Genomic DNA, 22,077 nt, shown 5'->3' with positions numbered 1-22,077 from the left:
CCATGGAAACACACAAATGTAATTCACTTACCCACAGAACAATTACTAGAACTAGATTTTACAAGTGTTTTCAACTTCGTTGAGACTGAAGAAATACATTTTTCGGCGAGCAGAGAATTGCTGGTGAGGATGCCCTCTGCTCACCTGGGAGCTATGGCAGGCGGCTGCGGGCACCACGTCTGACCCACATGGACCCAAAATGAGCTTGTTGTGATCCGTGCTGCAGAGGGAGAGCGTGTGCTGGGAACCCTTACCTCACCAACTGCTGCTGGCTCACTGAGGCTGTTAACTTGCTGTTGGAGTTTCTGGAGGCAGAGATTGTTACAGAGGTCGGAGCACTGGGTCACCCAAATCCGTGCCCGTTGTTTCCAAGGGCAGTGCAGAAGTGCTGAAAGTGAGTCCATGGAATGACCCGCTGGTAGGGGCTACTTCCTCCTAGTGCTCGGGGTGCTCTGAGCCCTGGAGAACCGCATCTGTAGTGCTTAACCTAACGCTGGGTCGCTGAGGGGTGAGCTCATTATTCACGTTTCACCTCTCCAGTAAATATCTCCCACAGATTGTGTTTTGTTGGAGCGTAATCACACGCACACCAGGGCTTTCAGACACAGTGCTCCTTTTCTTGAGGATGAGTATGAACGTTTTATTCAGGAAGAGGCAGCTGCAGCGTTGAAGGCACTGGCACTTACAGCCCTGCAGGCACTGGCACCATGGCATTGCGGGCGCTGGCACTTACAGCCCTGCAGGCACTGGCACCGCGGCGTTGCGGGCGCTGGCACTTACAGCCCTGCAGGCACTGGCACCGCGGCGTTGCGGGCACTGGCACTTACAGCCCTGCAGGCACTGGCACCGCGGCGTTGCGGGCGCTGGCACTTACAGCCCTGCAGGCACTGGCACCGCGGCGTTGCGGGCGCTGGCACTTACAGCCCTGCAGGCACTGGCACCATGGCGTTGCGGGCGCTGGCACTTACAGCCCTGCAGGCACTGGCACCGCGGCATTGCGGGCACTGGCACTTACAGCCCTGCAGGCACTGGCACCGCGGCGTTGCGGGCGCTGGCACTTACAGCCCTGCAGGCACTGGCACCGCGGCGTTGCGGGCGCTGGCACTTACAGCCCTGCAGGCACTGGCACCATGGCGTTGCGGGCGCTGGCACTTACAGCCCTGCAGGCACTGGCACCGCGGCATTGCGGGCGCTGGCACTTACAGCCCTGCAGGCACTGGCACCGCGGCGTTGCGGGCGCTGGCACTTACAGCCCTGCAGGCACTGGCACCGCGGCGTTGCGGGCGCTGGCACTTACAGCCCTGCAGGCACTGGCACCGCGGCGTTGCGGGCGCTGGCACTTACAGCCCTGCAGGCACTGGCACCATGGCGTTGCGGGCGCTGGCACTTACAGCCCTGCAGGCACTGGCACCGCGGCATTGCGGGCGCTGGCACTTACAGCCCTGCAGGCACTGGCACCGCGGCGTTGCTGGCGCTGGCACTTACAGCCCTGCAGGCACTGGCACCATGGCGTTGTGGGCGCTGGCACTTACAGCCCTGCAGGCACTGGCACCATGGCGTTGCGGGCGCTGGCACTTACAGCCCTGCAGGCACTGGCACCATGGCGTTGTGGGCGCTGGCACTTACAGCCCTGCAGGCACTGGCACCGCGGCGTTGTGGGCACTGGCACTTACAGCCCTGCAGGCACTGGCACCACGGCGTTGCGGGCGCTGGCACTTACAGCCCTGCAGGCACTGGCACCGCGGCGTTGCGGGCGCTGGCCCTATGGCATTGCAGGCACTGGCACCTCAGTGAGGGGCAAGTGCGGCCCCCTGCCCGGGCACTGCGGGTACAGGTGCGAAGGCGGCTGTGGTCTGCTCTGCGGCTGTGCCAGGCCAGGACACGCAGCCCAGGCCCTGGGGAAGGAGGGGAGCGAGTTGCATCATAAATTGCTGCAGTAATTAACTTCCCTGCAGGAGCATGGCAAGCAGGGGAGGAATTGCGATTCCCACAATTCCAGCATGAGGCTTCTCCTGGGCAGTGCAATTATGTGCTTCCCCTCGCACAAAGCCAGGACTTGGGTCACTCTAGCTCTAAGGCAAGGCTTGTATAAATTGCAGCAGCATCAGACTGGTTGTTAAAGCGGTGTAAACTCGGAGTGATGTCCAGTCCTAAAGGAGGAGTAGCAGCCCAGCAATCCCCCCTCCTTGTGAAAAGCAGTTCAGCCCAGCAACACGGAGTCTCAGCTTCTATTGTTCTCTACCCTCCAAACTGTGAGTGCTGGCGTGCTCCTGCTTCCCCTTTGTTGTGGGTTGTGGGGAGACAGCCCTTTCAGTGTCAGAGGGAATCAAATCAAAGAAACTCCAAAGAGAAGTTAAGCTAAAATACAAGTTTTCTTTGTTTTGAGTCTCCCTTGAGTGACTTGGTCTGGGGAAAAAAAGAAAAGAAAAAAAAAGGAGGAAAAAAATTCCAAGGAGAAGAGTTTTATCAGACATTCTGGTAAATATGTGTGTGCCCCCACTTACACTTGCAGCAATGTGAGCCACTAACATTGACCAATTGTCATGAATGGACACCCTAAAGAGGAGTCTGATTTACAACCAAGGGAAGTTTTTTTTAAAATTACCCTTTTTTCTTGTCACCCCCACTGGGAGCAAGTACATGTGTACTGAACTGTTCAATGGAAAAGCTGGCTTAAATGTCCAACGAAAATTGTATCTGAGAATGATTTGCAAGCATGAAATCTGTTTTCCTGAATCCAGACGATCCATACCTATGACTATGAGAAAAGGAATAATGAATTCAGTCCAGAGTTCTGCAGATACCAGTTCCTGGAGGTGAGGTTCAGCAGGAGAACTATCCAACTGCAGTTAAATAATTTATGTAAAAGCCTGTGAACAACTGGAACTGGGGATACTGCTTTGCATAGCCCTCAGTGAAGCCAGTGCTGCCCTAAGTGTATATTCTGATGACTGTAGCTACAGCCTAGCATTTTAATATTTTCATATTCTCAAGTACTAAGATGCTTTAAAAAAACAACAAAAGAACTTCATTGCTAAATACTGATTTACCAGGAGGGCAGGGACTGTCGTTTCTTCTCGTTTCCCTTGGTAAGTTAAAATGATGGTGGTGGCAGCAGCGTTAGGCCAGAGGAGCATATAATTAAAAAAGCGCCTTTTCAGCGTATGCTGGTGGATGGTTGGCAGAACAGCATGCTAACTAGTATGCCCTGACAGCAGGTGATTGAAGTTTGGCTGCAAGAACGCAAAAAGCTTGCTCACAGCAGTATCTTGTCATTGGTTCCAGTGTAGTGAACCAATTAGCTTTTTATCCACCTCTTTGCATATAGCTGTGGAAAGCGTTATTGTCTTCTGATTATAGGGAAAACCCTTTTTAATCCGTGATGTCGAAAACCTCCTTAATCCAACCTCTGCTGTAAACAATGACTTATTCTCTGAGGACATTGGAAATATACATAATGCGCCACACAAAATAGCAATAAATGGTGGCTAAGATCACAGTGTTTTGTATGAAAATGTTGTGGAATATGCTTCCCTTTCCGTGTGGGTGCGTTAAAATAATTATTGTCTCTAAAAAGCAAATGGATTCAAGGATATTTTTGTCAAAGCCTTGAACTTTTTTTCCTAAAGTAGAATTAGAATCTACTATGGTAAATCTGTGAGGTTTTGTCTGCAGGATGATTTCTCCCTTTGTGAGTCAAAGGTGTCTCAGATTAGCTTAGAAATGGCAGGGATTTTTAAAACATGGTTTCTGACAGCACAGCTACAAGCACCGTTATCTGGCAGCACAGTATTATACAATATCCTGCACATCTGTCCTGTTTGGCAATAGTTAGCATAATGCTTGCTGTTTAATTAGGCTTTTTATCTTTGCATTTGTCTGCGAACATCTGAAGCCTTCCATGTTGCCTGTCACTAATTAGTTGACTAATTAAATAGTTAGTGCTTACTTGCTGATCACAGAGCTAACATGTAATGAATGGTTTAGTGATCTCCATTGTTTTATACTATCTGTCTTTGCCACATGAATTGATATACATGTGCTTCCCTTTGACTGCCTTTTTTTCATACCAAGGCAAATCCAGAACAATGTTGTAGTCGACCATGTGTTCAGTGTCACCGGGCCTGCGTCCTGCAGACATTGTTGCCTTCCATCGTTTCTGGTGAATAGAGATCAAGTTGTGGCAGAGATAAATAAGATAGGTCATATCTCGCCTTGTTGTGCAGTCAGGATCACAATGAACGCAGTCAGTGACTGATACCAGACGTAAACTAGGGGAGAGGATATGAGTCAAGATTGGCCTCCCTAACAGCCATTTGACACGCCTCTGCTGAAAAATGGTATTCAATTAGCATTGATATGTGGTTATTTTTTAGTTATAGTCTTGCTTTAGAGATAGTTTTCAGTTTTAAGTGAGATGCTTTCAACTACAAGTGCTTGCCCTTAAACATATGCAAACTTTTGTCTCAGCCCAAAGTATGTCACCCTTCAAATTTGTAAGTACTTGTGGGTTTTCTTTTGTTACCATTTGTGTGTGAGTACTCACAGCTTCGTGTTGCACTTTAAACCCGAACTTGGAAACAGTAGTTTTCACATAAAATTGCAAAATATAAATGACTCAGGAGAATTTTAACCCAGTGACATTTTGTATTTGTCACATCTCTCCTGCTGACCGAGTGTGATATTAGCCTGACTGCTTCAGCAGCTCGGAGCAGAGCTTGGTAACCCGAGTAGCCGAAGCATCTGGCAGCTCTCTGGTCAATGCAGTTCAAAGCAAATAAAGAAGCATTCCAAGTGCAAACACTGCATTTAGGTTTCCACTTCTCTGCTGAAGCGATGGAGGGCACGTACTTTCTCTTCTCTTCATATTTGTTTTCCTTTAAAGTTTGTTTCCCAGAGTTGTTGTGGAGGCGTACCTACCGAGTTCTTCAACGCAGTCTCTGATACAGGAGGTGATTTGAAGCACACAAGACTATTCAGCCTACAGTGGAGAAAAAATTAGTTGGCTAGGGTGGTGTAGATTTGCTTCCTGTTCATAGGTACACATGTATGTACACTAACAGGCAGAGTGAGGGTTGTGACAGATGAAGATAAGTATTGGAAGGTACTTGTTTGTTTTGTTCTGAGTGCTCGATGAGATGAAATGTCAAGGTTCCCTGTGTGGATTGTTGTTATTACCCTCCCAATCCCAGGAAGGAGATGAGTCTGAATGGAGTTTGCATTGAAATGAGAGTTGGAGTATCTTAGCTAGAGTAATGAGATGGTGAATCTGTACTTCTTGCTGCGTTATCTCCATTCCCCAAACTCTAATGTGGGTGTGTGAGCTGAGCTGGAGCTCCACAGGGCTGAGGCTCCATTGCTTCCCGTACCCCTGTTACCGCACTGCACTGCCGTGTGCATCCTAACACATACTCGTGTGCAGTTTCTTCCCAAAGAGTGGGGTGGTCAGCAGCACCTCTGCATTAATCAGGCATCATTTCAGTTCCATGTGAGCTGCAGGGCATAGGACATCTGGGAAGGGGCTGTTGGAGATGTGTCACGTTGCCCTGGTGAAGAGATGGGCATGTGACGGCTCTGTGGCGCTGCCCGTCTTGGCGCTGGGTACGCTCAGGGATGCAATATCAGCGAGGCAGCTGTGGTCCTTGGGCTGCCAGGGCTGGAGGTGCTGCGAGGCCCAGATCCACAGCTGCTACATGCAGATGTTTGAGATCCAGAATTTTGGCCTAGCCAACTCCTCCACCAGCCGTGTCCCTGTCCTTGCTGGGCTGCCAGCTTTCTGTCAAGAGAATGTGGCATAGGAGTGCTGCCTCACAACGTGCAACTTTTGTGACTGTCTTCTCTTTCTGCATGCTCTTGCCTGTCAGGAGGAGAATGCAGGGTACTTTGCCATAGTCCAGGACAAAATATCTTTTGACATCCATGGGCTTTTCTAGGGTGTGTATTTTCTTACGTCTGTGAAGGCAGCATTGACAAATCTGCACCGAGCAGTATCACAGAGTCAAAACAATAACCTCCTCTGCAATAATATGGAAAATTGGGGTCTGGTAAGTAGGCAGCCATGGAAAAACAAAGCCAAAACAACCTTAGTTTTAACATGAGTGACTAGCCAATAATATTTAAAATGTCCTGTTAACAATCTGGAATGTGCAGTGGATGGTATTCAGTGAAAACCAACAAAATTCCAACCACGCTCTAGCTTTACTGCACAATCTATGGTGTCTTTATTTGTGGCAAATGGTGTTGATGTCTCTCAACAGTGATTCTGAATCTGCCAGGTGATTAGATTTAAACAGCTAGAGACTGTAACTACTAAGGCCATCACCAGATATCCCTCATTTTCTGTCTAGAAAAATAATTGCCCTGTTTCAAACTTTGAACAGGATGAAGTGCTGAAACCTTTCTGGAATGGAAATTGACATTTTAGTAAGGAATGTGCTCGCTAAAGCAGTGTTTGGATGGTATTTTGATTTGGTCAAATTAAAAGCCAACTTGTATTTGGGATGGTAGTGCTAATCTTGTAAACCTCGTAGCTATGTATGTTCCCACAGAAGTGCATGGATGTGCCTGATGCAGCCATGTATTTTCTATGAGCCAAGGAAAGAGCTCTTTAGTTTTCCTATTCTCTCACATCACCATTCTTACTGTAAGGACCTTGGCATGTGGATTTTAACTCACTAGATCCTGGCAATACCACGGGTCTTGAGTGAGTACTATAGTTTTTGAAAGAGCCTCCGAAGGAATCTGTGGCTGAGTTGTCAGATGAGTCAGAATTTGGGTTGTACTTTGCTGCAGGATTTCAATTTCTGCTGGCATTGTTCCTCAGTGTAGAATGTTAAGGCAGCCCACATTTGAGTGTGAAGTGATACTGCAGTAAAAGAGTGAACAGGTTTAAGTTGTGTTAAAAGTTTGCTCTTAAATGCTGTACCCCAGTGTTTTATGTTACATATGTGAATGGATACTGGCAGAGTCATGTAGCCTTCTGAGAGGAAAGCCTAACAACAGACAGTTAAGGGAGGGAGAAGATCTTAGTGGTAAATTTGCAAAGGCCAATGCGGAAAAGAATTAGTCTAACAAAGGAAAAAAAGACTCAACTGATTTACAGTATAGAGCCACACTCACTGGTGAAGAGCCATGCAAAAAGAGAAGGGAAATCTGAGTTGACATAGGTGAGGAAAGCAAAAGCAGTTGCTGGGAAATGAGAGATGGTTAGAAGGGACAAAAGCAGTGACAGTGACAGAAGGGTGTCTGAGTTGTTTCAGGAAAAAAGTGTGAAAAGGAAGCTGAGAAAAGACATATTTGATAACATTCAGGGAGAAATTGTCGGGTGATTTAAAGCTACCTAAAAAAGAAGAAATTAGTAAAATAATTGCTGAGTCAAAGTTGTTAATGTTTGTAATTATATTGTCTGGGAAGAGGGTCATCACAAAGGGTGAAAGAGAGGTAAGCATTGAAATTACAAGAGGGAAGGGAACCTCAGACTATCCACATAAAGGGAAAAAAACGTGAGAGGACTAGTAGATCTACCCTAGCAGGGAAACTAACATTGTTTAGAGAGCTTCTGAGACCAGAATTTGGAGAAGGGTTGACCCCTACAGAGGAGGGACACCACAAGAGCTCAGGTCCAAGAGAGCACACAGGTTTTAGTGACAGCAAGGAAGGAAGCAGAAAATATTTGTGTCTCTTCTAAAAAGCAGCTTTTTTGTTTTTAAAGAAATTACATATTTCTTTTTTTAAAAAAGCCAACATCAGAACCAAACATTTTCCTTCAAATCTCTGTTCTGAATAAGTTAAAACTGTGTTTGCTGTCATTAAAAAGGATTGTGAATTTCACCAATGTCGTGGCCTATCTTGGAATGGAAATAGTCCTGTTCTGAGAAGGACAGGATGTGAATTCTCCCACCGAAGCAAGTGACCAACTGATCAGTCCCCCGGTGTCAGCAGTGGCAGTCAAATTGGATGTCACCTACTGACAATTGCATTCACTTATCTTTCTGTTTCAGTTGATGGTGCTCTAGATACATCTTTTCGCTGGTCTTGGGAAGAGGAGTCGTCACGGACACAGTTGGAACAAACTTCTTGCTGTTACAGAACAAACGATATGTGTAAAACCCTTGCACTGAAAAGTCTCTCAGTAAAGACTTGGTTGTTATCCCTTCTTTCATTCAGCAAATTCATTCACAATCTTAACACTTTTTCCTAAGGTTGATCAAATGGAGAACTGGCTTATCTTTGTTTACTTGTAATTAAAGAGGGATAACTTCTAGCTGGACATCTGTTGGTCAGCAGTTAAGCTAAAATCCTGCTCGGAGGTCAGTAATTGATGCATTTACAGAAGGTTCTTGAGAACAGACGCTTTTGGTAGTTGTTGATAGAAACAATAAACCCTTTGCTGCTTCTGTTACTGACTCTCTTACTAAAAGCTTGATAACCAAGTGTTGTAGGATCAGTTGCAGAGCCTTCGTACTGCTCATATGGCATCATGTAGCATCATACAGAGAAGTGGTTTTGCTGTTTTCACATATCTTCCTATTTGCTTTTGTGTTGATTCTGTCTTGTTCGAGTCAAACATCGCTGCCCAGAGTGCAGGAGGAAGTGGGGAGAAGGGCTTTTACAGCTCTGCCAGCCAAAGCAATGGATTTTGTGCAGGCAAACAAAGGCAGTTTAGTATAGTGGCAATATGAAACCACATTTCTTGTAAAGTTTGCACAAAGGAAGTTTGTAGTGCCAAGGAACATGTGTATCTCTCAGTGAGAGTATGAATGAGTGGGAGTTTCTGTGTTAATATTAGCAGTGCTTGTCAAGCTGAGCACTTCTAGTTGTAGTTTTGTGTAAAGCTGGAAAATCTGTTAGAAAGACTTTTCCTTTTGAAGATGTCTGTTCTGTGAGCCACCTCCCAGGTACTTTGTTCTTTAAATGTGTGGGGTGCTGATCTTTCCTTAAAAACCAAGCAAACAAAAGTCCTGCTTTGAATAAGTTATTATGTGATTTTGGAGAAGGAGAACTACTGTCTACATCTGTCTCTTACAGTAAGACTTATACCTGAGCACCTTCTGTGTCTTGAACATCAGGTTATTACCCTGCTGGGACTCTTATATCATCATCTCTCATTCTGGGCTCCTTCCTCTCCACGCAAATCTTAAGGTTTCTTTTGTTTGTTTGTTTCAGGATGGAGATTTCTCTGATTTCAAAGTGTCATTAATGCAGGAATTTACACACCTAGTGCTGAAAATTGCCTATCATTAGGGCTTTACTTTTGGATAGGTAATAATTCAAGATTAAAATGACGATGCGTACGGTGCACGTAGTTACCAGTGTTGGCAGCCAGACAGAGCATTATCTTCTGTCACCCTCTTTGGGTTTATTTTTATGAATTGTTTGGAAAATAAATAATAGAAGTGTGCTGCTTCATTTCAAATACATTAAAACGCTGAGGTTCATGTAGACCACTGCACTGTATTTCTGGCAACAAAAGTGATTTGACTTATTATGTGTGGTAATGAGGAGTTTAATGAAAGCAGTTAATTAAATCATCTTTTCAGGCAGTTTCTACCATCTAAGCCTCCTTCCTTATACCACATACGCAAGAGGAGAAAAGGTAGAAAGTTATCAGGCAAAAGAATACAGAAATCAGTTGCCAGGATATATACAAATAATGTATCCAAACTTTTCTCGTTTGTTCCTCTGATTAACAGAAAATTGGTTAATCCTATTATATTTCAAGGACAAGGGTGTTTAGGCCTGGGTTGGGTTTTTTTTGTTGTCCTCTAGAACTGTGCAATGAAACCCAATACCTTTTACTTATTTCCCTAGATACTCTAATCCCTCCCTGCTTTACCCGTATCTTTGAGCCGTTCTTCCTTTTGTATCCACAGCAACATGAATCCCTGCTGGAATTATGTTCTTATAAAATGTAGGTGCACTTGTTTAATGTTGCATTGGTTCAGGCTCTTAACTTGAAGACTTTTTCACCATAATGGGAACCTCTGCTTTTACCCTACTTCATATTAGGCATTGTTATGTACATTAGGAGCATATAAGATATTCACTCTCCTGACAGGCATTGCTTGTTTCTCAGAGCCTTTGTTGTTTTCCAGTTATTAAGAGCTTTCAGGCAGCAGTGAGGAATCAAAAGCCATAATAAATAAACCATCTTTTTGTTAGCCTGGAAATAATGCTGCGTAGAGGAAAGGGAGAATGGTACAGGGTGTGGTAATGTGCATCACAGTTGCTGGTCAAAACACTCAGACCTGTTACGTGCCTGTAACTGTGTGCCAGTGCCTGACAGGAGCAGCAGTGAAGCACTGACAGTTTGCCTGTGGTTTTCAGGCTTGTATTTAACTGCCTGTATGTATATGTAAAATCCCAAGGTTAGGCATCCCAGCTACAGTTCTAAAATCAAGCTTTTGTAATACAAAAGGGACTTTTCTTACTTTATTTTAAGGTTGTGATAAGTTTCACAAATGACAGACAGTGCTTAAACATTTAACAAATTTGGGTTCTCAGCTGAAGAAGAATTTTACCTCTCTGTTTGCAAAATGTGACTGCTGTTTCCATCCAATTCTGCCTGGAGCTGTGGGGCTCCCTGGAGCCGGGAGGACCCACACTCTGAGCACAGGGCAGTGCCAGATGCCTGCCTCTGGGACTCTTCAGTTCAGCCTCCAACATCAGCGAGCCTTTTTGGTAGCTCTAATCCAATTTTCTTTGTGCCTCGTTTTTCTTGATGTAAAATGAGAATCAAAGATATGACTCATTTCATCACAGCATTCTAAGGAGATGCTAATCAACATTTTGATGCCTGCAAGATTAATGAATGGGAAACATGAATTAATGTTTGGGGCATATGGGAATGCCATGGGAGCGCTGAGGTAGAAGTAAATCATCAGTTGGTAAATCGTACCGAGTGAAAGGTCTGAATTGAAGCCTCACACTCAATGGGAAAGAGCTGAACAAATACCATATGACTGTGGAAATACTGGGTGACTGCCTATGGACTAAATAGAGGTAGAGCATCTGTAGAAGAAAATGGTATGTGACCAGACCAACAAAGTGCATCATTCTGGCATCTTTCAGATGCTTGCTTGCAACATTGGCAACGTTTTCATCCTAAAATAATGTGAGTGTAACTTAACCTAATGTTAACGTTGCACCTGGATTCGGAGGCCTGTTGGCAAGGGCATGTACAGAGATGATTTCAGCTCTGTGCTGAAAGGAAACTTCATTGCTGTGAGGGCAAGCAGGAGAGGAGAACGTCTGGGATGTTTATGTACTGTTGTAGTAATTTTCCTCATAATTACACATAAACTAAATGCCAAGGAGTCATACTGCTTAGGTGTGTAAAGCTGTTGTGATTATTCACGTTTGCACCCCCCCAGGAGAGCTCTGCGAGTGCAGATGGCATTCTGTACACTTTAAATTCAGCTTAATGTATCAGGCTAACTCTCATTTACATGAAGACCACTTTGTATCGCTCAGCCAGCATAATGTGGCCATAAACGAAGAGCAAATTCTATTTACACCCACCTCTACAGAGTGACCTTAATTTAAATGAGAATCAGGCCCGTAATCTGTATAAATATATGCACTCTGTTATATTAAGGTTATTTATTACATTGCACTTGGCCTGAGTACACGTGGAGATTTACCACAGATAATCCATAAGCCAGAATTAAACTATTAATATGCATTTTGAGAGGGTCAGCCATAACCTTGAAATTCCTTGGTTTAAGCATGACCTTTAACTTTGTTTGAATATATTTTTTAAACGTATGAATAACAAATTAACAGTGGTTGGTAAAAAACATTCTGATTCCTTTGTACCATTTGCATCAATCCATACTTAACTTACAGAAAGCCTTGAGGATTAGAAGGCTTAATCACTCATAATATTTATTTGTTTTTAAATGTCAGATCACATTTAGTTCAGCATACTGCCAGTCTGTTCCCCCCCCACGCTCTGGCATTGATGAAGCCTCAGTGGAAAGTACTCTGCTTTTTGTGTCCAGAGACACCTGCACCTTAGCAGTGACGAAACGCTTTGTGCCTGGCCCATGTGAAGGAATGACACTCATTCTCCTCCTAATGTGCAATTAAAACCTGTGCTGCTCCTCTGATGTGCCCTTCTAATTGGAGTAGACCTGTTTCAGGAAGCAGACAAACTACCAGTTGTGGGGAATTCCTTTTTCCTTTCCTGTATCTTACAGAGAGTGAGCCATGAACAGCAAAGGCCTTTGGGCAAAGACTTGCTGGGTTTACAGCACCTTTTGTGGTCATGGGATGTAAGTCCTGCCATAAGATCCTAAGAACAGTGCTTGTTAGTTACATGGTGCTAAGTACCTCTGCCAGGATTGAGACCATAGTGTGCTGGGTGTTGCACAGCTCAGAAGTGGCAGAGGTGGCCTGGGGACCTGAGCTGCAAACGCTGTGTAAACAGGTGCTGAAAGGCCCTCGTGAGTGAGGCAGCCAAACCAAAGGCACCCTCACCAAACTGACACTGCCTCAATTGCTGTGCTTTGTTTTTCTTTCCACAGTCCGTATCTGAAGTTCAACAATCTGACCTTGATTTCCATTCATGGCCTTCCAGGAAAAGACCTACTTGGCTCCAAACATAGAAGATTTTTAATTAACAGGTTTGTTTTCTTATCTAAACACTTTTGCAGCTTCAAAGGGAAACATAACAATTTGTAATTCTTTGTGAACTTGCCCTAAATTTTAGGTAGCTCCATAGACAGCCTCAGAATAATCCAATCTGTCTATACAACTTGCATTCACTTCTGAAATGAGTTTAATACCATTATTGCTAGGGAAGTGCTGCTAAAGCACTGACTTCAGCACAGCAATCCATTGTATCGCACTAGTCTCTGCTTTCACAGACTTTTAGATTTGAAAAGGTTAAAGAAAAATGGCAAAAGATGTGTGTTTGCTTTCTAAGTATTATTTCATTTTTAACTTCCATGAGTTTTGTTCCAGATAATGCTGAACACAAGAACGTGTCAGAATTAGTATTAGCTGTGTGACCAGTGGTTTACTTACAGTGGCTGCGTGGGGAGATGCAGACCCTGCTGGTGACAGGGGAGGTGCAGACCCTGCTGGTGATAGTGGCGATTCAGCTCAGGGGAAAGTTTAGGATTATTGCTGTTGATAAATTTGGAAGAACTGTGCTTTATCAATCCTGCCACTTGTGAACTGTTTCTGTGCCCATCACGGGGCTGTGGAAGTCTGTCTCCAGTCCCTTCCATCTACATCCCCCGGGCTGGCAGAGCCACTGAACTGGTGCCAAAGATTTGAAGAGAAATTGTGAAAGACAGTTATGCTGTGTCTAGTGACTGCTCAAACAGTTTGTGAGTTTTCTTGTTTTCTGGTAGGTAAAATGTCTTCTGCTTAGTAGGATAAAGTCTTACCTCGTTAAAAATCACAGTACATAACTCTCAGTTGTTTACCATATTTGTTTTGATAAACCATCAAGAAAACCTATTTTTTATTTTGGAACAGTGACCAGGAGTCCCTAAAGTAGACAGGACTGTGATTGTTCTGGATGTTGAGAAACACAGGATGAAAATGAATCAGTTATTTTGAAAAGCTGGGGAACCGACTTACTGTAATTTATATAGCTTTGGCATATGACTCTGTGGAACCCATGTGTTGCTTGTTACCAAATCTTTTACTTGGTAAGCAGCAGTGCACTACAGGGCCAGCCCTTTAAAGGCCAAAACAACTCAACATCAGCTTGCTGAACCTGAACAATAACATCTCTACAAAGACCTGAAAATGGTGCCATGTGAACCTGTTTTGAACCACCAGATCTCATTTGGAATTTTGCCCTCTCAAGGAATTTTTTATAAGTAGTTACCTGACGGGTTTTTTTGTTATAGAAAGAGGAAGTGTTCGTGTACAAATCCAGTAAACGAAGGGAATATATGCTCACATCAATGCATGTGCTCTTTTTCCTGTCTATACTGGGAAAAAAGAGTGGTAATAACAAAACATCCTTCCTGATGGAAAGTTGCAGTTCATAGCTGCCTCACCAGAATTAGCTGTTAACATTTGAAAGCAGATTAAGAGTGAAAATTGAACTCTGCAGGGTATGGTTTTTGAAAGCATCCCTGTGATTTTGGAGTGTCAATCTCTTGGGAGCTGTGCACCTCAATTATAAAGGTGCTTTTGAAAACCCTCATCTGTCCTCCATGTCCATTTCATTTATAGATTTCTGCATGAATACAGTTTAGAATTGTCAGTGGTTTTCTTCCCTTATTTATTTGCCTCTGGTATTTGTGAATACAGAGGATACAGATCCCCTCAGAAAGTCTGGTCATTCAGTCCTAACATTCTTCAGGTCACAAATGCAACTTTATTAGTTTCTGTGGCATCCCCTAGGACAATTTGGGACTCAGTAATGGAAATTAATGTGTAGCAATCATCTCTGTTTTAGAATGTGTGCTCTGGTACAAATGGCAAAAGAACAGCTGGGAGTGCCGAGTCTCTCTCTAGTGTTGTCTGCTACAGTCAGTGGTGTAACATAAAGGCATCAAGTGCTTGAACAGGAGCTGTGTCTCCTATTTAATCACATTACATTTAGTCCTATGGAAGAAAGTGGAGCATTCCTCATCACTCAGTATCAATAGAAAGCAAAATTCATGAGCTTCTGAATGGCCATGAACTTTATGTGGTAGGTGGAACATTTTCAGACTGGGTTCTTCCTGTTTTCCAGGATTTTTCTATTGGCCATTCCCATCATGTCTCATAGGTGTGAGGTGCTAGCAGGGGTGAAGCTCAGCTTCCTTTCACACAAGATGTACAAGTTCCATCTTCTTGACATGTCACTCTGGCCTCAGAAACCAGACATCTGTGTAACACCATTCATTCATTCATCTTACTTGTTCAAAATATATTGCATCCTTTTTCACTAGATCCTGTGGGCTGGTCACTCTGCAGAGCTGTGTGTGGGTTTGGGACTAGCATTAATCTTCAATTCTACCAAAAGAACCAGATTTAACAAGATTTTTTCCTGGTTGAAGTTTCCAGTATCAGGAAGGTATTGAGTTGAGCCTAGCTGGATTTGCAGAATGGCCAGCCATCTACTGTGTCTTTTCATGATGGGCTACTACAACACTTAGTGGCGCTCAAGACTTCATTGAAACTGTTATCTCTGTGAGCCCCCATGCATTGTGTAATGCGGTTGCCTATTGTACACCTGTATTGAAATAACTTAGCAAGGAAGTCCTGTATAGGAAAAGGAATTGGACTGTTAATCTTAGCATGTAGAAAAGCCTCCGTATCAGCCTGCAAACTGATAGCAGAGTAACAGATGTATTTCTCATTTTGTTCTTAAATTATGTGGTTGTATGGCCCAGAGCTGGGAGGGATTGTTTGGTTGCAGCAGAAAGTTGTCAATTTGTAACTGAGCATTTTGTAATGACTGATCCTTTGCTGTAGGCTGCCATGAGCCCCCCATGAGCGAGCAGACCTGCACTGCGAGGGAACTCGGGCTGACTCGCCAGATGTCTAATTAATGCCTGCTGTCAGCAGCTGAAATGGCACTTACAGATATTCTTTCTTCACAGCCACTGTTTTAATGATGAAGATTATGCACAGATGTCACTTTGTTCCTGGGTTAACGTTGTGGTTGGTAAAATGACTGGCATAAATCGCACTGCCAAATATGTAGTTGTTTCCAAGGAGAAAAAAATACCGTATGACTACCTTGTTCTCTGTGCTGGACAGCAGTACCAGGTGAGATTGTGTGTAATCACATATCCCGTTTTTACAGTGCATAGTGGCTCTGTGATTAGCAAAGCAGTGGAGCAGTCCTTAGCAAGTGTATCACCAGCAAGTTTGCAGACCCTCAGTGCAGCAGGCTGTGCTATTTCAGTGCAGCTATAGGATTTGAAGGAGATTGGAAGTTTTAGGAAACTTTCTACCAGCAACTTCGCTGCCCACTATCAGCTGCTAAGCAAAGCTGCCAGTGTTTTTGCCACTGTGACTATCAAACCTGCTAAAGTGTAGGCCCAATTGACACGTGGCCTCGGACGCAGGAGTCTTAACTCCAGCTGGCCTAGCACCATTTGACCTAGTTTTGGTAACGGGAGCAATTAATTATCAAATTAATTACTCATCTCACATGATGACCATTCCTTGGCGTGTATGTGGTGCTGTATATTATTGTAGGGCACAGTTAAGTTTCCAGTGATACTGAAGCAGACCCTTGGTTACATGTGAAATGTGGAATCAAGTTCATCTCCAGCCCGACAGGCTCAGCCTCGACTGAGGCATGCTGGGCAGGGGTCATTCCTTCTCTATATCTTCACATGCCCTTCAAACTGCAAACCAAAGGGCCACCTTTTGTACAGCCCTGTTGTCTGTGATGGTTTTGCCTTACTGATTGGTTCTGTGTGGACATCACCAGGAAGGTATTTTGCCGTTAAAATCAGGAGATCAAACTGAGCACACGTCTACAGGCTTTTACAGTGCTGTTCACTGTAAGTCACAAACATGAGTCTGAGGTATGTAGTTTAAACTGCGATCCACATTCGCTGTTCAACAGGGACAAAACAGAAGTTGAGTTATGGTCTGCGTGCCTTTAAGCGTTCCTAGAAGAAAAGGTTTGGAGGTAACTGACTTGCAAAATAAATTACAGAGAGTAACTACACTGGAGGAGAAAGAAAGATGAAGAGAGCGAGGGGAAAACTTGGGTTTTGTCTGCCTTCAAGAAGAAAAACCTAACATAATCTATTCCCACTTTTAAACTCTACAAAAAGTAGGGAGGAATCACTTTTATCATGAAGCCCCTGTTTTATTACACAGAGCTGTAGTCCATATAAGTTGTACCTTTTTTGCTAAGCAGTCAGATGAATGCCTAGCAAAACATTATTCATTATGATTAAGAGGATTTACTTGTTCGGTTAGTAATATCTCTTGATGCATGCCTGTGTTTGTATGACTGAATGGTGTGTTCGTTTGATCCAATTGGCAGCAAGAACATTGTTTAAGACATTAATCACTGGTGCTGTGGAAGTCATTGGTGAGATCCCCTGTTTTGCTCTGTGTAATTCAGATTGAATATGTTACCGTAAGTAGCATTAACACAATTAACGTTTTTCTGAATCCTGGCATTTTAACCATCAAGCAGGTTTCAGTCCCTTTCTCTGGGATAGCATCTCTGCTATTTTAGAAAGGTGATTTTTGCTGACAAAAGGCAGTTGTGCTTCACAAAGAATTTACAAATGTCACGTAAAGGTAAATGTAATTCAAATAACTGCAGAGGTCCTTCAACCATATACTTCTGCGTTTCTGCTGCTTGCTGTGAAGTCCCTTTTGTTTACTATTTGCCTGTATTGTTATTCTGTTGTTCTGACACTGCTGTTTAAAATGCTCACCCCTATCCCATAGAAAATGTGGAACACGTACCACATGCGTGTGTACCTCTGTGTGTACTCAGGCTGGCAGGGATCTATTTTCTCTGTGGCCATTGATGTGTTTGCTTCAGCTGATTGTTAAGAAGGGTTGGGATGTACAAGGATAGACACCCCATGTCATTGCTTTTTTAAATCTTTCTTAACAGTTCTCCAAGAGGCATGCCATATACTCACTCATCCCTTTCTCTCAGGCCCTGTCTCCCACTGGAGCAGATCTCAGTAAACTCCCAACTAACAGAGAAGTCAGAAGCAAGTGGCCACAAAGATACACGGGGAAGGTCCCTTCCAATCATTTTACTCTAAACGACAGTCAGGATTGCTTAAAGGCAGCGCACTGGCTGAAAGAAAATGTTGTCAACTCAGAAGGTAAGGGTTTTTGTTAACACATGCACATTTACAGAAGTGTTTTCTAGGCTTATTGTTTCTTTAATTCCATGGTGTAATTGGTGCCTGATTAATTCTAACAAAGTCTTTCATCTGCTGTGCTTTGTTTTCCAGATTAATTTACAATTTGTTGTCATTTTTGATACCCAGCATATTTAGCTGGGAAAGAAAGGATTGAGATAGATTAATTATCTATAATTATTACATAAACCAAAATGAGTCCCAAATGCAAATCTGGCTGGAGTCATTAATTAGCCAATTAAATAATAATTTAATTAGTGGATGTGTTTTTCTGTTGTATAGAAAAATATCTAGACCTGAGGCATAACAAGGAAAACGGGTCCAAATTAGGAAGTGGTCTTTTTCAAGGATCTCTCGTCTTTGTGTTTGCTTACATCAGTTACAGACTTTCACATAGAACTGCAGGCTTCCAGTATTTTCTTTTCAACCCTTAAAATCACACCTTGGTGCAGATTTCGACCATGTGTGTATTTCCTCTGCCTGTTTGTGTGTGCATTGTTCCTGTAGTTGTTAGCTCCTTCACTGAAGGTGTGTGCTATCGAAAATATCTGGAGTCATCCAGGCTCTCGAGTTACACCTTCAACTGCAGAAACAGAGACCAAGTGATACATGAACTCATGTGACATCAGCTCTGTGTGCCTGGTCCGAGTTAGGACAGAGCTCAGAGCAGGGACGGTGTCTTTGTGGGAAGTTCCTGTCCACCCCGTGCAACAACAGGAGTTGCCTAAAGGTGTAGTTTACCTGGCTTCTTCCTGGAGAACATAAAGAAAGTTGGTGGTTACTTAGTGTGGTCTTACAAGGTTCAGCCTTGCTCAGCAGACCTTTAGGGAAGTTCTCAAGACATTGGCAGTTCCTTTGTCATCCTCCAAGTCCTGCTGTGATCAGGACAGGAGACAATGAACATGATGATGTTTCCGTTCACATTTTCCTCAGGCAGCTTCCTGGCCTCAGACGTGTAAACAGAGCGTCTGACTGTTCTCCAGCTGATACCAGCCGCTGCCCTCGTGCCTGTACCTGCTGGCCAGCTGATAGCACAGCTGCGTTTGCATAACCAGATGAGGCTGTTATTTTCCCTGTGTGCTGCTGGCAGTGGGAGGTGCGGATGGGCGCGTGCCCAGTGCTGGAATGCGCTGCGGTGCAGCTGCAGGAAGGCCGCCCGCCAGAGCTGCAGCGCTTCATCTGCTGGGGGTGAATGCACCTGTACTGGCATCAACACTACAATAATGTCATAGTAATCAGGTCATTATTGCTGCTGTATCTTAGTTAGGCACTGTCCTGTTGTCAGCTCTAAGCTAAATCCACAAGCCCTATGAGGCCGGCCTGGAGGGACTTCTTGGAGATGTGATCTGTGGGAGATGTTTCTCCCCATCCTGCCTCTGGCTCCAGGTCCCTTTCACTGCTCTCCCCACTTCACATTCTGTGCTGCTGCAGATGTAAGCTATAGAGTGCCCAGCTGGAGAAGTCTTTCTCTGTTCTCCCTCACCCTGCTTCTTTTGCCAGCTAGTTTTCTTACTAATGTAGTTCTTTCAGACTTGATCATAGCTGTGTCCAAGATCCCTGCTCTTTCTGAAAATGAGTCCACTTTTCAACCCCTGGCCTATTCTGGAGACAGTCTAATAGGCAATGGGCTCACAGAGGTGCAGAGGCAAGGCTCCTGTGGAGTTCAGCAATCGATTTGGATGTGTCAGTCCTCTGCAGGTCACGCTGTCGCCCTACTGGACGACCAAAGTTTTATATTTGTGTTTTCTTTTCATCTCTGAGATTCTCCAGATCCTAGTTTTGCCTTCAGTAGGCAATCACACCTTGTATATTTCATCTCCTCAGAACTGTAAAGTATTGTTTGTCAAATGCCTACTCACCTGCTTTGGACATGTTAGAATTCACCCTGTCATTAAGTAGCATTTGTTGATGTTTAAAAAAACCAGGTGGCTGGTAAAGTTGTATATGCTGATCATTGCAGCTACACAGAAATAGACATTTCATTCTCCCACTTCAGGTACAAGAATAACTCTCATCTTATACTCTGCCTTTTCTCCACACAACTTCCTTCTGTTTGTGCACCTCTTCTTCAGCCATTTGCTATGTTTATCAAAGAACCCTGGAGCCTGTTCTCCTGGCCCAGCCGCTGGCTGAGCCCCCGCAGCCAGCCTGGGGGCTGGGCAGAGAGCGGCTACCACCCGCACCCAGAGCTGCCCACCTGGGGCAGGAAAGCCCCAGACCAGGAAAGGCAAACATGCCTTCAGCACCACCTCTAATTGTGGAGACTTTTTAAAGGCAAGTGTTAATCACTGAGCGTCACAAATCAAGTCTATTCGCCCAATTGGATGAAACCTTTGTTTGGTGGCACAGATTTTGAGAGGAGTTTTTAATTAAGAGTTAAGGTGGGGTTTTGAATTGCTTTTCTTCCCTCTGTGAGCAGTAGGTACTGCTTCATTCTGGATTAAATCAGTGGTTGCTTTTTGGGGAGTCAAGTAGAGCAGGATGGGCCCAGTAGCCCGTGGTGATGGGAGGCGTTGTGTGCGCGCCGTGGTGGAAGTGACTGTGCTGCCAGGGACAGGCTGCAGTGACTGTGCTGTGAGGAACAGGCAGCAGCGACTGTGCTGTGAGGAACAGGCAGCAGTGACTGTGCTGTGAGGAACAGGCAGCAGTGACTGTGCTGCCAGGGACAGGCTGCAGTGACTGTGCTGTGAGGAACAGGCAGCAGCGACTGTGCTGTGAGGAACAGGCAGCAGTGACTGTGTTTCCAGGGACAGGCAGTAGTGACTGTGCTGTGAGGAACAGGCAGCAGTAACTGTGTTGCCAGGGACAGGCAGCAGCGACTGTGCTGCCAGGGACAGGCAGCAGCATGGTTGCTTCAGCCTTCCTTGCTGGGCTCCTGGCTGTGGGCAAGGAGAGGTGCCAGGAGAAGGTGTCAGCCCTGGGCAGCAGGTGCTGCTGGAGGAGCAGTGCAAGCACCAGCCCCGTGGCTGCTGCTGGGCTTTCTCTGCTGAACCCACAGCCTAATGCATGTAACCTATTGTAACTGTAATTGTGACTCATTTAAATTCATCTCCTATTAGCTCCACACTTTCCATGAAAATAAAAAGTAGGATGGGAGTAAAGTAAGGAACAAAACTGCTTTAATGGCCCAAAATGGAGCAATTATTTTTTCTCTTTACCTAAACATAGTTTACTGCCTTATTAAAAGCGTGTTTGTAGGAATAGCATCGCATTAAAATTCCAGTGCATGAATCACTCGACCAGAGCCACGGATGCTTTAGCTAATACTGGTTTTCTCCTTTAGCTTTTGCAAACTAAAAAGATTCAGGTCATGCTAGGGTCACTGGAATCTTGTGCTTCCACTTGTGTAAAATGAATGCGCCCGCTCTGCTGCAGAACGCTGACATTCTAGTAATAAATGATAAAACTACTCCAATGGTCTTTATTTATGGCTGCTTTTTTTCTGTGGAAGATTATTGTGTTTACTCACAGATAGATACATTTTCATGTAGTTAAATAATAAAAGCATCCTGAGGAACTGCTGTCTGTCCAGTGAACATCATCTCAGTCCGTAATGAATATCTGTAGTTCCTACACTACCAGCGCTGTAATCTAAAAAGCCCCTAATATTGTAATAAGCAGAAAGCGTACGTTGTTGATTTACAAGAGGTCAGCAAAGGAGCATTGTTTCCCTTGATCTAATGTGATTGTACTTAATATTGCCATATGAAACAGAATTTTCATTTTCCTTGGGAAAGTCAAGGCTTGCTCCTGATCTGGGGGACACTGAAATGCCCACACAGGGTGCAGCAACTCACCTCCCTCCAAGGACATTGGTGCTGTCAAACTGTGAGGGTGTGTCTCAGTTGCCCAGACTTGCTTGCCTTAGAGGCAGGATAAAATTTGGCTAGGCTGTCTTTGGTGAGTGCTCCTTGCTCCCCTTTCCCAGACACTGCATCCTCTTTGGATGCTGATGTTTTTCACCACTTGCTTGCTGGTTAGAAATGTACAAATGTAACGTGAGGCTGTCAGCACCTACATACCACGTTCTTACCAGCACTATTTGCACATTAGGTGACTAAATAGTAATACATCAAAGTTTGTATTCCACAACTAGTTCTGCTTCTTTACTTCTTGCATTACACCTTGATGCGCCAGTGAAAGGGATGGATCAGTCGCACATCTTCCTTCCTTTTTGGCTGTCTCACGAGGACAGTACTGCTTACAGTTTGGTGTCCTGGCAGGCACCAGCAATGGACAGGATTTCCAGAGTCACACACTGTAC

The 22,077-nt window shown here is 44.4% G+C and overlaps 2 protein-coding genes across 2 annotated transcripts in view; one reads left to right on the top strand and one right to left on the bottom strand.

Annotated features, from left to right (window-relative positions):
• The window catches only part of SLC24A3 (solute carrier family 24 member 3), a 343,101-nt gene that overhangs the window by 248,325 nt on the left and 72,699 nt on the right, over window positions 1–22,077 (bottom strand). The window lies entirely within an intron of this gene.
• Window positions 1–22,077, top strand: part of CFAP61 (cilia and flagella associated protein 61) — a 111,623-nt gene that overhangs the window by 44,073 nt on the left and 45,473 nt on the right. The window contains exons 17-19 of the mRNA XM_061989412.1: window positions 12,528–12,626; window positions 15,558–15,726; window positions 17,600–17,774. Coding sequence (XP_061845396.1) covers window positions 12,528–12,626; window positions 15,558–15,726; window positions 17,600–17,774 — 443 coding nt within the window. The remainder of the gene's footprint in view (window positions 1–12,527; window positions 12,627–15,557; window positions 15,727–17,599; window positions 17,775–22,077) is intronic.

The sequence above is a fragment of the Colius striatus genome, chromosome 2 (assembly GCF_028858725.1).
Source record: "Colius striatus isolate bColStr4 chromosome 2, bColStr4.1.hap1, whole genome shotgun sequence".
NCBI classification, from domain to species: domain Eukaryota; kingdom Metazoa; phylum Chordata; class Aves; order Coliiformes; family Coliidae; genus Colius; species Colius striatus.
Note: the sequence above shows the minus strand (reverse complement) of the source record. Positions and strands in the feature narration are given on the sequence as shown.